Raw genomic sequence first — 17,335 nt, forward strand, 5'->3', positions numbered from 1 at the left:
CCTCCTTTTAGAAAAGTAGATAAACTAATGTGTGAGAATATGCACCTGCTCCCATTTCTGCAAAGCACTGCTTCTTAATTGGGGAACTTAAATTTCCTTTTATTTACTCTTTTACTCAGCTATAACTTAATTACTGTGAAAGGTACAGTTCAATACAGTGTACAGTTCAATACAGTTTTATTTATCCATTCTGTATCTATATGTAGAAATAGAAATCTGTGAAACTGGACACTCAAACCAAGAAATGGAACAAATCCAATCCCCCACAAGGTTTTCTCATGCGTCTTCCTTGTAAAAACACAGAAAAAAGTTCAAAGCAACCATTATTTTGCTTCTCTCACTACAGTTTTGCCGATGCTTGAACTCAATAAAACCATTGAGGCTGACTTTTTTCCAGTAGTAAGTCTGTGAGACCCATCCATGTTCCATGTGGCATTCTACATCCTATGTAGCCCTCCACTGTGTGAATATATTGTAAATTATTTTATTACCACATGCTTGGGCCTCCCAGGTGGTGCTCGTAAAACCTGTCTGCGAATGCAGGAGACATAAGAGACAAGAGTTTGATCCCTGGGTCGGGAAGATCCCGTGGAGGAGGACATGGCAATCCACTCTAGTATTCTTGCCTGGGGAATCCCATGGATCCCATGTAGCCTGGCGGGGCTGGAGTCCACGGGGTTGCCAAGAGTCAGACACGGCTGAAGTGACTTAGCCTGTAAGCACCACTTGCTCAGGTGGGGTGTGTCAGTAGTTTCAAAATCAGAGGGTCTTGTCATGTCATTTTTGTAACAGTCTCCCTTACCAATAAGAAAGAGTGTCATTGCTTCCCTGGGCTTAAGCACATGCTCCATTTGGTTAAAAAATATATTATTTTGAATATTTCAAGGCATTATCTGGGCACCCCATCCCATCTTGTGGGAGGGACACTTACTCCAGAGGATTATGGTTCCAGAAACCATAATGTGCACAAAGGTAAAAAAAAAAAAAACCTGTGCATTAAGGTAGGGATCCTGTGACCCAATCTATTATTTGTGGTTCTCCTCAAGAAGAATCTACTCCTGTTCACTGAAAACTTGTTAAGACTTAGCAGTCCTTATGAGCTTTCTAAGTAAAATTCAACTAAGAGTTTGCTACAGTAGCTTATTGGGCCTTTACTACATGCTAATGATTCTCGTCATGGCTTCTGAATTAAGAGACAGGAAATAATTTTACACACAGAAGCACACCCTATGCTGATGTTTGATTCCCAGAAACATGATACTGGTATTACTTAGAAAGATCAGTAAGTCAGAAACCCAAGTGAGGCAGAAAGTGATAAACACAGTCTGCTCAACTACTCATAGGGTCGAATGGGGGCTAATGCCATGTCTTTATAAGGTCAAAGAGAAGGTTCTTCTTTCAGACCAGTTGGTTAACTTTGGCTAGAAATCTTCTGTTATAGAATATCTAGACACCATGTCATACTGGCATTGAAATGTACAGAGTTGAGTATGTAGTCAAATTACTATGAGTAAAATCATCCCAAACACTAAATGTTGAAGATGGTCCATTATCTGAGTCCCAAGTTATTAATGCTTTTGGAACGATTGGGATTGCTGTTCACGGCTGTTTGAAGGTCTTTTCTTCCGTAAGCTTGCTAATGAACATAATGGAAGTTTCTCTCTGATTCTTGCCACTTAGAAGTATACCCAAGTCTTCCCATATCATGAACAAGATAGTAAAACAATCCCCATCCCTTTTTTTTTTTCCCTCCTTCCAGAAAATTGAGAGACTCTTGCATCATTCACAGGTGGCAGAAATGGAAGTTTAAAAATGAAACAGTCCCATTGTGTTAATAAAAACAAGGCAAGACAAAACTGATTGCTTAGATGGGTGACTGTTTTCCCACTTAAGATGAATCACTCCGTTCATGTAGTATACAGCCATCCAGTGTGGTTTCTGCTATAGGAAAAGTGTATCCATGAAAGCAACCACCTGGAAGAGTTATTTTAGGAATTACTGTGGAAAACTAGAATTCATACTGTTTTCTACAGTAATGTTTTTGCTGTGTTTGGTTTGATTTTGTTTGGTCAGAAGTAAACACTGAACTGGATTGTACAATTTCACCAAATCTCTGTGGTAGAAGAAAGAAGTATGTGAAATATACTTGTAAACACACCCTTATAGGGTACATGGGATGCAGCAGCTACTCTGATCTCTCTGCTGCTTTTCTCGCCTCAGTGTTGTATGTATTTTTCTTAAGCTCTTTAAAGGTAAATATTTTTCATAGTTTTCTGAAGTTGAACACTGCACAAGGATTTACTCTGATTCACTGAAAAATCTGTGGCATTTTAAATCCCCTTGAATAAATGTCTTTATATTTGTAACAGAATCAAAGCAGTAAAAATTTCATGAGGTTTGTTATAAACACTATAACCAACATCAGACATGATGAGGTTCATGTGAGTTCTCGTGAAATTATGGCATTATCTCATATAAATGTTGGAAAGTTTTATTGTTCCACCATCTTCTGTTCTGGCCTTTCATAAATAAGAATGAATGAATGAATTCCTGTCATAAGTGAACGTCACTTAGTCATGTCTGACTCTTTGCGACCCCATGGACCGTAGCCCACCAGACTTCTGTATCCATGAGATTTCCTCTCAGGCAAGAATACTGAAGTGGGTTGCCATGTCCTTCTCCAGGGGATCTTCCCAACCCAGGGCTTGAACCCACGTCTCCCACTGAGCTGCTGGGAAGCCCAAAGATGACGATGAAGTGAAGTGAAAGTCACTCAGTCATGTCCAACTCTTTGCGACTCCATGGACTATATAGTCCATGGAATTCTCCAGGCCAGAATACTGGAGTGGGTAGCCTTTCCCTTCTCCAGGGGATCTTCCCAACCCAGGGACTGAACCCAGGTCTCCCACATTGCAAGCGGATTCTTTACCAGCTGAGCCACAAGGGAAGCCCAAGAATACTGGAGTGGGTAGTCTATCCCTTCTCAAGCAGATCTTCCCTACCCAAGAATTGAACGGGGTCTCCTGCACTGCAGGCGGATTCTTTACCAACTGAGCTATCCGGGGTGAAAGATACAATACTCGAATGTTATTATTCAGGCTTTACCATTAGGATATGAGCTTCTCTGCCTAGGAAGAAGAGTTTTGAAATAAGTTACTTAATCCTGGCTGTAGTGCATATGTGGATGTTAATGTTGAATACATAAAGACCTCATCAAAAGCATGTGGGCTTATTCTATAGAATTCAAAGAAGATAGAACGGAGGTGTAGCCCTTCCCTAGGGAATTGACAGACCAAATGACCTGCCTGTTATTCTATTCTGTAGAACATTTTAAGTCTTCTTACCATGTTTTAGCATCTTTAGGTAATGTTCTGTTGTGAAAAATCTGTTTCAACCCAACCTTTTCTGTTCAAATATAAACAGATTTGTATATTTGAATATGAGCATTTATCCTTTTTCCCTGGATTTATAGCCTCTTATTGCTAACCAGACTAACAGAGTTTTTCTCCTGGGTCCTCAATAATTTCCTTGGTTGTCAGTGAATACAGTGAGATTTTTTTCTAGGCTTTCCAGTTGTTTTCAGATTACTTCATATTACACAGTTTAGCTCTTTTCTTATGTCTTCTCAGAATGCAGTTAAGTGTTTAATAAATTACTACTTTCTCTGTCGAATGCTTTTGCATGAAAATACTACAGAAATCCAGTAAATGGAAAATAAGGCTATGAGCTGAGGGAAGAGGTGATACCTTAAAGAAAAGCTGTTTCCTTAAATGTGAGTCCTGGAACAAGACTGGTCAGTTGAGAGGTACAAAGAAAAGAATGAACAGCAGAATAAACATGGGAGAAGAGCTGGCCCTGGTGTACACAGCATCATGTGCCTGTAGATACCATACAATAAAGTGGGTCTCCTTAGAAGGCTGGCTTGGCTTAGAAAGGTTGGCTTTTCCACTTGATTATCATGGGGAAAAAAATCTACTGCTACTTGTGCTAACATCTCCATTCCCAATAGCCTCAAAATCAAAGTTTTCAAGGCAATGTTAACCATGGCTTTTTTTTGGTGGCATATGGAATCTTAGCTGCCTGACCAGGGATTGAACCCAGGCCCCAGCAGTGAAAGGACTGCCAGGGAATTCCCCACTGTGGCTTTTTTTTTTTTTTTTTAAGAGCATCTGGAAGAAAGACCCCTATCTTCAGATCTCTTTTAATGAGAACCAATAGTTTTCTGTATCAGCATTACCATTTACATGGTACAAATTTTAACTGACCTTGTCCTAGTTTATCCAGGTTCTCTGTGTTTCAGCGATTTATCTCCGAACTTTCAAGTAGCTGTGTTAAAGAAACCTTAAAATGGGATGGACAGTGATGGCCACACTTGGGTTTTGCAGATCCTGTGAAGCCACCTGGCAGCTCCTTACAGGCACCAGCCGATTTACCATTGGCCATAAGTGCAGCACCACCGTCCTCCCAGGGGGATGCCTCCTCTGCTGCTGCGCCGCCTCCCTATCAGCTCATCAGCCTTCCACCACACCTGGAAACCCTTGGCATCCAGGAGGATCCTCAAGACTACCTCTTGCTAATCAACTGTCAAAGCAAGAAGCCTGAACCCAGCAGGTAAACCATACGTGGTGTGCGTGCATCACTTAGGCCCCTTTCCTTGAAACGTTTTTAACCCTGATGTGAAGGCTTAAAAGAAACCATCTATAGAAGGTCATCTCTTAGGCTTACACTTCAGGGTGATGTTCCTCTGCTAATGATTTCTGATATTCAGGAGATTTTATTGAAGAAACACATTGTTGATCATTTTTTGGCTAAGAACACTCATGCCTTCATGGCTTTTTTGGAAATCTGTCTCCTGGGTCTTAGTCTTTGTTACGGACTCACAGTGTTACTTGCTTAACAGATGTCACTGATTTATAAATGGTGATCTTGCTCCATTTCTTATGTGATTGTAAACCAGCCAAGGGTCATCTTTTGTTTCTGAAGAAGGAGAGGAATACCTACTGCTAGAAGATTTTGAAAGCAAAACGATTCCATTGCAGTGAGTGTGTTGTGGTTGCTTTGAATCTGTGTGAGAAATTAATCACACAGGTAAAATCCCAATACAGCAAATTCTATGGATTAAACAAATCAGATGTTACTAAAATTTGGCAAAATCAAATATATTGCTAAAAACTTTGAAACTTTCAAATCTTCACACCTGGCAATGAAGCAGAGCTTACCACATGCCTTGACTTAACAGATTTTTTAGTAGAATGAAGTATATGGGTTTCAGTGCTTGACCAAAAGTATAAAACCTTTCCCCAAGCCCAAACTGTCACCCTTTTTTTTAATTTTAATGTGCCCCATTTTTTAAAGTCTTTATTGAACTTGTTACAATGTTGTTTCTGTTTTTTATTTTGGTTTTTTGGCCACTAGGCATGTGGGATCTTGGTTCCCTAACTAGGAATTGAACCCGCACCCCCTGCGTTGGAAGGTAAAGTCCACCACTGGACCACCAGGGAAGTCCCTCCCTGTCATCTTTATCTCTGCTCCCAGACCCCTCTCTTCTTCTAAGCTAATTATATTTTAATTGATTATTCTTCTTAGTTGATGTTGATAACTGGAAGGCTGGAAGTAGTAATAAGGTTTGAGCCAGAAACAGATGATCATGATGCCTGTGATACCATCAGCAGCTGTATGACAGCTCGTAAGGCTGCTGTTGTTCAGTTGCTAAGTCCTGTCCTTCTCTTTGCGACCCTGTGAACTGCAGCACCCCAGGCTTCCCTGTCCTTCACTATCTCCCCGAGTTTGCTCAAACTCATGACCATTTGAGTCAGTGATGCCACCCAACCATCTCATTCTCTGTCATGCCTTTCTCCTTTTGCCCTCAGTCTATCCCAGAACTAGTAATATTGGGTACATTTCTTGTCTTAATTTGCATTATGTAAGGAGGATGTGAATTGCATTGAAATATGAAAGATATTCTTTAAACATTAGATTCCAGAATTATTTTTTTTTTTAGATTCCAGAATTATTTTTATAACAAAAGAAAGATTTTTTTTTTCATGTAGGAAATGACTGCTATTGGACCCTAGGATCATACAAACTCCTTATTCAAAAAATTTTACGTAGCATTTGTTAAGAGCCATAAATTAGTTTCTAAGAACCATTCCCTGGGATAGCGGAAGAAGCTCACAAAACTTCCAAAGATAAGTTTCTATATATTTGTTATAATGGGATTTTACCTGTAAAAGTAAAAAAAAAAAAAATTATAAATCACAAGTTAATAATATAAAATTCTAACTTGATTTTGCTTGTTTGCTGTGAGAATTTAAAATTATACACTCGCAACTTTGTTGCATATGCTACTAACTAAGATTTTATTTTAGGGGAACTCTACAATTATTTTTCCATATCTGCCTTTTTAAAAGCCAACAGCTAAGTGACAGATTTCAGTACATTTTCTTTTTATGTAGCGTCTTTCATCAGTCTCACTGGTATCACGGCGTTCCCATTGTCACAGACGTTATGCTCAAAATCATTACTCAGATATATTTTGTATCTGTATTTTGCAAAAGTGACAGTTTAATAGCAAATATTTGTGAAGTATCCACTATGGGCTCACCGTTTGGCTAGGTTCTACAAAGGTACAAACTAATGACATAAGATACAGCGCCCTCAGGTGCAGTCACCTTCAGAGTTGAAAAGTAAAGCATGAAGTACTTATAGATGAAGGCAAGATGTGAGCATTGCCTTGAGAACTATGTTTGTCCTGCAGGACTGAGCTCAGACTTCTGCTCCTCTAGGAGACCTTCCCCCAAACACCCAGGCAGGATTACATGTCTGGGTTTTCACAGCATCATAGTTGTGCCTCCGTGTCTCCAAGAATCGGAAGTAACTTGCTAATTGCATTTATTCTCCATTAAACTCTAAACCAGTCAAGGACAGGGAACTTAGTACTCATTGTATTTCTAGCTTCCTCTTCACGTTTGAATTAAATGAAGTGCACATTTTAGAATATGTGTTAGAAATTCCTAGAAAGGACAGCGCATGTGTTTTCGAGATGGAGGGTGAGACACTTCATAGGAGGAGTAGGCTTTGAACCATACCTGGTTGGTGGGAGGAGACCGTCATTAAAAATTTATGTTAAAATAGCCTAGGGGCAAGGGAAAGTGAAGATGAGAGCCCCCAGGGGAAGACAATAAGGAAGAGCGCATGCTTGGAGTAAAGGGTTCCATTGAGCAACCAGCAGGTCGTAAGATTGGATGTATAAGGTGGAAGCAGGCTATTAATAATAGTAGCCTCAGTGCCAAGTAGAGTAGTTTGTGGGCTTTTTGTAGTTCCCGTAGACTGTAGGAACTCTTAACAGGATTTTCTCTGAATTAGATGAGTGACATGAAAACCAGGTTTTGAAAATATTGATCTTCTAACAGTCTTGGTCCTGCAGATGGTACCATGGATATATTGGAAGAGGGAGAAACTAGAGGAAAGAAGTTTACTGAGGAGGATCCAGTGTTGTAGATTTCAGCAGAGACCCAGACCTGAACTTGGGTGATGACAATGGGAACAGAGAAGGGGAATAGATAACTTGGGTAGAGAGGGACTTTGTGCCCAAGCGATGGTGGTGATCAAAGAGAATAAATCAAAGCCGATGGGGTTCCCAGTTTAGACAATTCAGATAAAGACATTTCTTGTCAAGGCAAGTCAGAAAGGGCCACCAATTTGAGAGGTACATTGAGTTTGATTTGGTACACATGAGCACGGGAACTCTGGGATAAGCAAGTGAAAATAAATTTGAGCCGTTTGCAGATATGGGACTCGGAGTTTGGTGAGAAGATGGGAGTTGTCAGCATTCAGTAGGGATGAAGTTACGGGAAAGGAGGATTTCTTAATGGTGTATGCAGTAAAGACTTAGAGGACTGTTTTCTGATAGTCACTTCCAGGTGGGGAGAGAGGAAGACAGGCTTGGTCAGTGAAGCAAGGGCATAATCAGTGAGGAAGAAGGAAAGCCAGGATATTGCAGTCAAGTCCCTGTGATACCAGCCAGGAGGGGAGAGTTTCAGTGAATAAATGCAATACCCAATGCCAGACGTTACCAAGATGTTGGGAAGGTATGACCTTGAAAAGAACTATCACAAGTTACTATTTTTTAAATATTGAGTTTAAGTTCCTCCAGGACTTTGAACAACACACATAGGTAGTTAAGGGATCTAGTTTAGCATTAAGGAAGGAAAAGCACTCTGATATTGGTAGCTGCATCTTGACTTACTCCCAAATTTTGTGATACCACAAAATACAGACTGAAAACACTCCCAAAGTATAAAAGACACTCTAATGAAATTTCTCAAGGTGAATTATTGTTTGGAGTTGGCTAACCCCATGGCTTGTATTTTGATCCTTTGGTCCTATGACATTGGCTAAATATTTGTTAAAGAAAATTAGTAGAAAGGAAGATACACAGAACCTATTGAGTTGACACCTTGTATATCACACTGAATTCATTCAATACCAGATCATCATTAGATTTGACAACAGAGTGCCACAGGTGAGCTAAAGAGCTAAGGATCACCTTGATAAGCTATTGGTATGAAGTTTTTGCATGCTCTTCAGAGGAAATGCTTTTCCCAGTGTCGTGTGCCTTAATCATTGACCTTCCTCCGAGTTTTGTACCTTTCTAATTCCAGTGCTTCAGGAATTGTGATTTTATGTGTGGAATTCATAGGTGGAGTTGAGGGTGTGGGCAGGTACAGAACAGGAATTAGGGAGAATGCTTTTGGTTTTGCGGTGGCGGTATTGTTCTCTGGTGCATAATCCTTTAAAACTCAGGGACATTCGTGCTTTCAATCTGATGGATCACACAGACGAAAAAATCGAATGAGAAAAAGCCATGGATTTTGATTGCTAAGCTAGAAGTATATTTACTAAAATGTAGTCCTAGGTCTTCACCGTGTTTTCTTTTCTGTCATTAACCATTTTTATTTAGAACGCATGCTGAATCTGCAAAATCCACCTCTTCGGAAACCGACTGCAATGATAACGTCCCTTCTCATAAAAACCCCGCTTCCTCCCAGAGCAAACATGGAGTGAACGGCTTTTTCCAGCAGCACATGATGTACGACTCTCCACCGTCTCGCGCTGCATCCCTCTCCGTAGACTCCAGCCTTTATAACCTGCCCCGCAGTTACTCCCACGACGTTTTACCAAAGGTGTCTCCATCGAGTACCGAAGCAGACGGAGAACTGTACGTTTTTAACACCCCGTCTGGGACCTCGGCCGTGGAGCCTCAAATGAGGCATGTATCTATTAGTTATGACATTCCTCCAACACCTGGTAATACTTACCAGATTCCACGAACATTTCCAGAAGGCGCCTTGGGGCAGACGTCAAAGCTAGACACTATTCCAGATATTCCTCCGCCTCGGCCACCGAAACCGCATCCGGCTCATGACCGATCTCCTGTGGACACGTGTAGCATCACACGCACGGCCTCGGACACTGATAGCAGTTACTGTATCCCAACAGCCGGCCTGCCGCCCTCACGTAGCAATACCATTTCCACTGTGGATCTGAACAAATTGCGAAAAGGTCAGCACCGATTGGCTTCTCCCGGGTTAGAGGTTAATGATAGAAAATCTCTCTCTCTTTTTTTTTTTTTTAACATTTTCTCCTGCAGTTTTTCTTTTTTTTTTTTTAAGATGTTTTATTTGTTTTGTTTATTTATTTTTTAATTTTGCTGCGCTTTGCAGCAGGTGGGATCTTAGTTCCCCCACCAGGGGTCGAACCTGTGGTCCATGCACTGGAAGCCTGGAACCTTAACCGCTGGACCACCAGAAAAGTCCCCAAAACCTCTTTTTGTTCTTGGAAGCAGAGTGTGATGTTAAAGGGACAGTCCGTTTTTCCTTCAGCGCTGCAGGTATCCCCTGAGATAGCAAAGGTGTCAGAGTCTCAGTAAATCCTGGGAAGTGTGTGTGTGTTCGGCGTGTGCCTGTGTGGGTGTTCTGCTGTGAGGGAAGAAGAGGAGGAGTTTTACAGCCCTGCAGAAGTGTGGCCTTAGTAATACTTTGGGCATCAGGAAGCCTGCGCCTCTGTTTCTCCCTCTCTCCGCATCCTGGGTGAGCAGACCGGGGGCAGAGGAACAGGAAATGAACCAGCCACAAAGCCTTGCCGGTCGTGCCCCTTCCTGTATTTGTGTCCCATTTCGGCCACTTCTGTGCCACATCTGTTCGGCTCTGTTTCCTTCCTTCCCAGATCAACAGTTTTCACACTGTGTCTGCCAGGTGGTACTCAGGGCTCCGTTCGTTTCCTTCCCAGATAACAGTTTTTACATTATGTCTGCCAGTTGGTACTCAGTTCCAATCAAGTCATTCTGCTTATTGTTTATTTGGCTTTATTTATTTTTAAAGCTGTGAATCTTCTCTCTCCCCTTACCCCTAGTCATTTTACCAATTTCTGTACCGTTGAGTCTGGGTTAGATTCTGAGGTTCTTAGAGATCTGAAAATTTTAAAAAAAAAAAAGCAAGTTTAAAAGGCACAGACCCTAAAAAGTATGTGCTGACACTTTGGGATTTCGTGATAGCGTTATCCAGTTGTTTTAAAGATGATGAAGATCTGATGTGTTGTGAATGATGCTTGTACCAATACTTGTCTAGCCATTCAGTACCAATTTCTGACTTAGTCCTTGAAGTGGCTATAATGTATCTTGAGGTAGTTATAAGTTAGTGAGATGTAAGCTGGACCCAAGGGTGCAAAAGATGAGGAAATAGAAGTATTTCTTTTTCCGTCTTTAGATAACCTGTCTCAGTGTCATAGCCAAATACTACTACTAGTTAGCCTATAAGTGTCTGTATTTTCTAGTTATTTAATGTTTCAATTTAAGATATTTTTCTTTGAGCATCCTTTTTAAAATTTATGTGTGTGAAGTGTGAATATATGAAAAGAGAGAGAGAAGGTCATGCCTGATTACCCTGAGAACTGGCAAAGATGGGGAGAAAATTGATAGTTTGTTCTCTGTTTTAGATGCTAGTTCTCAAGACTGCTATGATATTCCACGAACATTTCCAAGTGATAGATCTAGTTCCCTCGAAGGCTTCCACAACCATTTTGTAAGTATAATTGACCTTGGCATCATCAAATGTATTTCATCATCAAAACCTTTACACTTAGGGCCCTGAGACTAAATGAGATCCTGAAATAAAAGTCCCTTCAGATCCACATGAATAGGCATGACTTACAGTTGTATTTTCCTGTTTGACAATAGTTCTTGCTTATTAAAAGAAATGTATGTGTGTTTTAGAAAATCAAAAACATATTGACAGCGGGAAGTGTATCAAGTGAAGAACTGGATGAAAATTACGTGCCCATGAATCCCAACTCTCCACCACGACAACATTCCAGCAGTTTTACAGAACCAATTCAGGAAGCAAATTATGTTCCAATGACTCCAGGGACATTTGACTTTTCTTCATTTGGAATGCAAGTGCCTCCTCCCGCTCATATGGGCTTCAGGTCCAGCCCCAAGACTCCTCCCAGAAGGCCAGTTCCTGTTGCAGACTGTGAACCACCCCCCGTGGATCGGAACCTCAAACCAGACAGAAAAGGTAAGGAGAGCATGGCATGGCAAAAGGACCAGGGGTTGCCAGTTTAGATACGCATTTAACTGTCATTAAATCCAAAACAGAATCGGGACTAGTAATTCAGAAGTGTTTCACATTATCTTAGTCATCCACTTGTTTTATGGTGGTATTCCTTTTTAGAGATTAATAATTGTTATGTCATATGTTGATGCTGTATGTTTTTAAGTCTCCTATCTCTAGAGCAGAGGTTACAAACCAAAATATTCACCAGGATTGGCAAGCCGTGGAAGATAATTAGGAAAAACTGAAAAGCCCTTGCCCCATCCAAATGGAGTAATTAACCATTGCCTGGCGGCAGCGCTTTATAAACTTGTGAAATTAACATAGCTCCTAGAGGAAAATATTCTGATTATCAAAAGAAGTCCAAAGTTGGGGGTCCTACTTATATTATCTTTTGATTTCTAAGCTGTACTAGCTAATTTAATTATTTGAAACAACAGAACATTGCAGACCACACCACATACACTTTTACAAGCCAGATATGGTCTTTTCTTCCCTTTGGTAACCTCTTCTCCAGAGTATTTGATATCAAAGCAAACTTGAGATCATTAATGCCCTTGACGTCATTCTTTAAGACGTACAAGGTTGCTTGTATACTCTTTCTATTCTGTCCGTATAACAAACTTCTGAAAAATGATTCTACCTTGGCTGGGGTATAAGCAAATGCTTCTGGTCTGTTCTTTTGTCCTGGGCTTCATAAGTAACATTAAATTCTATGGTGGCATGGTTTGTCAAGAACTCGATGTAAAAGAAACTTTTCAGCCAAATTGGTCATATATACCCATGCTTTTACAATTTGGATTCGAGTTGTTAAAACCAGCGTGCTGCTGGTGTGATTTAATCTTGGCAACCAAATAGGTTAGTATGTTGGCGGTGGGATGCAGGGCACCGTCTCTGGGGCATCCAGCACATTTGAAAAGTCTCATGTGCTGTATGTAGATTTTTTAAAAGCATGTTTGTGTAAATTTCTCATTAACCTGGTCTTGGCTCTTTAATAGTTACTCTAGTTAAGTTCCCTGTGTGAGACTGAGAGTAGGAATATCTTCAAGAGAATGAGCTTTATTTTGTTCTGCTAAGTAAATGAACAGAGAGCAGCTGAGACTTTGTCCTGCCTTCCCTGCATTTCTGTCCTCTGGAAGGTCTTTGATCCTGCTTGCTTCTCCCTCACATTCTTCCCTTCTTTCTTGTTTTCTTTGATGCTGTCTCCTCTACTTTCTGTGCTTTCTGCTGTCAGAGAACTTCCGCCTCCGATGTGCATCTGTGGCCACGATGCTGCCCCGTGGCTGCTTTTTATGGGCCCTCACAGCTTCCACGCCCCCTGCTAATTGCCTTGTTCGTTACTGACCTACCAGTTCGCTCAGCCACCATCGTATGGGTCTCAGTTGTCCGTCCGCACTGTAGATTGGAGGCCAGCCCACGTGCGGGCTGCCTGTGGGTCTGTGCCCATCTTCGGTTAGACAGCTGGGCAGTCGGTCATGTCACACTTCTGGCCATCCACACGGCCCTGGCAGCAGGGCCCTGATCGGGGCTGGCTACTTTAGAAAGGGCATGAGCATCCCAGGCTTTTTCTGTGATAACTTCTCTTCTTGTTTCTCTTGGTCTTCATTTGCTTTAAAATCTATTTAGACATCACCAGTCATTTTATTCTTTGCCTACAACAAACAAACGTACGTTTGGGCATGGGAAGATTTATAATTGAGCCCACAGATGGTGGAAGGATTAAGATGGAAGTGTTATGAACTCTGTGAAAGAGATCTTCATTTTAACGCTCAGCTGGTTTCTTGTTTTCCTCTAAATTATTGCTCATGAGCAGCAGATCGCTAGCCTTTGACACCAAACGTAACAGTTTTACATCCTGAGGTCCCTGCACCTCTATGGAGGTGGAGCGGTTTGGGTGAGGGACAGAGCCCTGAGTCCTTCAGGCTTTGTTCCCCTCTGGCTCGACAGAGCACAGCTTGAAAATTCCCTGTGTATTTCACAGTTCGTGGTTCCATGTGGTAAGCACAACTCAGAATCAGAAAAGATTCCTATTGATATGGAAAAGTTGCAGGATCATAGTTATACACTTTTAGTATCATCTAGGTCTGACAGAGTTCATGGACCCTGTATTATGGTATATATTATTTTATGTACAGAGCATAATAATATGGCATGTGCACTATACATCATATGTATTGCATATTATACCTTCCTATGTATGTAGTGAAAGTACTGTATGTTCTAGTACATGAGAGATTATCCTAGTGCTCTGAACCAACCTATGGTGACTCTACTATAGTTACTTTTGAAGATTCTGTTTCATCTTTAAAAAATTAGCAGAGGGACTTCCCTTGTGGCCCTGTGGTTAGTACACTGTGCTTTCACCGCTGAAGGCCTGAGTTCAGTCTCTGGTAGGGGAACTAAGATCCCACAAGTTACAGGGCGCAGCAGGGAAAAAAAATAAACAATTATTGAAAGACCATCCTGAGCTCATGGGTCAGATGACTGATTTGGCATCATTGCTTGGATACGAAATGAACTGAAAAAGCACCCAGAATAAAATTTCCACTTAGTTTTTGGCAAAGAAAATTAAAAAGAAAGGAGAACAGGTTTAGCAAAACAGTAAAGAGGTTACTAGAGTCATAGTAATTTAAAAAAATAAGAAGTGTTTTTTGGGTACCAGTTCTGTCAGTCCCCAGCTGTGAGCCTTGGTCAAGTCCCTTGGCCCTCAGGGACTTGGTTTCCTCATCTGTAAAATGGGGATAACAAATCGACCTTGCTTACCTCAGAAAGTTTCCATGATAACTAGTAAATGTGCACGTGCTGTGGTAAGTCGCTTTGGTCATCTCTGACTCTGGGAGCCCATGGACTGTAGTCTGCCAGGCTCCTCTGTCCATGGGATTCTCCAGGCAAGAATATTGAAGTGGATTGCCATGCCCTCCTCCAGGGGATCTCCCCATCCAGGAAGACTGTCCTGCATTGGCAGGAGGGTTCTTTACCTCTAGTACCACCTGGAAATACTGCATGCAAATAGAAAAAAAAAAGTGTGTTTTGCTGTTCTTTAGCACTGCTCTACTTTTGAAAATTAATATATGATATGAGAGGAAGCATGAGAAAGTATTTAATACTGCAGGGCACATGTTATCAACTCACTTTAGAAAGTTATAGCTATTTGAGAAAAACATTTTAATATTCAGATCTTAGAGAAAAGTTTATCCTTAAAATCTTAAACTATAGGGATTTCCTTGGTGGTCCAGTGGTTAAGACTTCACTTTTCCAACGCAGGGGTGTGGGTTCAATCCCTGGTTGGGAAACTAAGATTTCATATGCCTCAGGGCTAAAAATAAAAATAAAAACAGAAGCAATATTGTAACAAATTCAATAAAGACTTTAAAATACTTTTTTTTAAGTTAATTGGCATACATTTAAAAACAAAAAACTTAATAACCTATAAAACGGTCCTGAAATTTTTCTCACTGTGCATAGTATCTGATGAGTCTGTTTTCATTTCAGATTTTGTGACATCAGATACATGACTCAATCTGCTATTCTAGTATCTCTTGTTAACTAAACCTCATAATAAGCAAACCTAGCACTATAAAATATGGCTTCGTTAGTTTCAAAACTCAGTATAACCGATTCAACGCCCAGTATAACCAGTTTCTGTGATTGTGGTTTTGGGAAGGGTCTACAGTGGATGAGTGACATTCTAGTCTTGTTTATACCGCCCATTATGGATGTCAGCTGCTGTAATTAGTAGTTAGCAGATGAGTTTTTCAAATACTTCCGAGTAATTGAAGCTACAGAAATACATACATGTTTGAAACACTTATATTTAATGTATTTTCATGGATCCTTTATCTATCACCCAACTGTAGTAGCTATATTTTCACCCATACTATTTCTGTCACAAGAGTATTTGTTCTGAGCCATGCCTTATGTATATTAATAGAGGAGAAAATCATAATTTACATGTATTAAGTATTAGGAAAGCAGAGGAGTCATTGGAAATGCAGGACAAATTCTGTTTTGATTGCTTCAATTGAAACTTTCATATTTTAATGGAAAAGCAGTTTTGTAAAGTTTGGGAAATTTCTGTGAAATATTGTGATTTCTCTTAAAGTAAGTCCTTACATAAACCTACCAGCTTTCATCCCTGCACTTCACTAGACTCATTCAGTCTCTAACATGAAATATTAATAGCAGCTGTTCAAGCCTCAGATATGCTGTCTTTTTATTTTGTTTCATTTGGCTTTGTCCATTTGTGGCTTTCTACAGTAGTTCTGACCACTAGTTGTTGTGCTGGTTTTTTCATAAAAGCAGTGTGAGGTTTTTTCTGGTGTTTCTATACATTAGTTTGGTTAAAGTATCTTCATGTCTGGCTAGATCTCCACTTTGGTGTAGGAAGCACCCAGAAGACGTACCGAGCAGCTTCCCTAGGTGGATCCTTTTGGCATACTGGTATCTTAGATAAAAATATTTTTCAAGGAAGCTTCTAAAGAAGTTTTTTGAATGTTGTTAAAAAGTAACATGCTCTTTTAAAGATCGTGTTTGTACTATAATACATATTTGAAAGATGGATAAATGACACCAGTAAATATAAGCAAGTATTAAAGTTTGACTCAAGTCAGATTTGTGGATTGATGGTTACAGTTTAAAGGACATGAGTATAGAGGGCATATTTACAGTACAGCCTCTGCCTTTGGGCTTTTTTTCCTTTTCCTGACCTTCCATTATGATGCCTCAGCAGGTAAATGCATCTCCATCTGCAATGCAGGAGACCCAAGTTCGATCTCTGGGTTGGGAAGATCCTCTGGAGGAGGAAATGGCAACCCACTCCAGTATTCTTGCCTGGGAAATCCCATAAACAAAGAAGCCTGGCGGGCTGCAGTTCGTGGGGTCCCGAAAGAGTCGGACACAACTGAGCAACTAATGCTCTCCAATATAATTACCACAATCATAGTCCCCTTTGTATAAGACCACTCAAACAAGTGTAGAAGTTTTCCAGTGTGCTACCGTGATTACTTCTTGGAATTAACAGAGACGACTAATGTTATGAATTAGTTTTCTTCTTTCTTGGTTTTTGAGATGCCTACTGGAAATAATAGCATCATCTTTGAAACTTCAGATGAGTAAACAGGCTAAGTTAAACCTATAATGATAGAGAAAATAAATTTTCCACTTTGAGTTGAATCTATGTAAGTAAAAATAATACTTGAGTTTTCTCTGGGAGTCCAGTGGTTAAGACTCTTTGCTCCCAACGCAAGGGACACAGGTTTGATCCCTGGTTGGGAAACTAATATCCCGCATACCCTGCAATACAATGAAAAAAAATTAATAAAAAGCATTTTAAAATAAAATAATACTTAATCGTGTGTGGACTTTTCAAAAAGTATTGCATCTGCTTCTTTGAAGCTTGACACCTCGTATGACTGACAGCCTTGACCGTATTTGGAATGATCCACTTTTGAAACAACATTCAGTTGCTGTTTGTTTTTGCCTCTTCAGAGACAAACACAAAATTATAACATTGATCAGATTAAACACAACTATCAGATTAAGCTTTAAGAGATCGACAGTTCATCAGAACAGATTGAAGGGTCTCCCAGTGATAGAATATACCTTCGGATAGGTTTGAGGTCTTGAAGCCGAGGAAGAAAAGGTAATTTAGAAGCTCCCAGCTTACTGGAGGAGGTAGAAAAGTAAACACATTATCATAATTAGCACAAAAGACACTGTGGTTG

At 40.4% G+C, this 17,335-nt stretch overlaps 1 protein-coding gene across 11 annotated transcripts in view; it reads left to right on the forward strand.

The window, feature by feature from the left end:
• Positions 1–17,335, forward strand: part of GAB1 (GRB2 associated binding protein 1) — a 125,039-nt gene that overhangs the window by 92,643 nt on the left and 15,061 nt on the right. For 7 of the 11 annotated variants that reach the window (XM_043902506.1, XM_043902509.1, XM_043902517.1 and 4 more), the window contains 5 exons: positions 4,386–4,611; positions 4,958–5,038; positions 8,963–9,564; positions 10,996–11,081; positions 11,273–11,576. In XM_043902506.1, coding sequence (XP_043758441.1) covers positions 4,386–4,611; positions 4,958–5,038; positions 8,963–9,564; positions 10,996–11,081; positions 11,273–11,576 — 1,299 coding nt within the window. The remainder of the gene's footprint in view (positions 1–4,385; positions 4,612–4,957; positions 5,039–8,962; positions 9,565–10,995; positions 11,082–11,272; positions 11,577–17,335) is intronic. The other 4 variants (XM_043902508.1, XM_043902512.1, XM_043902510.1 and 1 more) reach the window with 1 other exon arrangement.

This window comes from Cervus elaphus, chromosome 5 (assembly GCF_910594005.1).
Source record: "Cervus elaphus chromosome 5, mCerEla1.1, whole genome shotgun sequence".
NCBI lineage: Eukaryota > Metazoa > Chordata > Mammalia > Artiodactyla > Cervidae > Cervus > Cervus elaphus.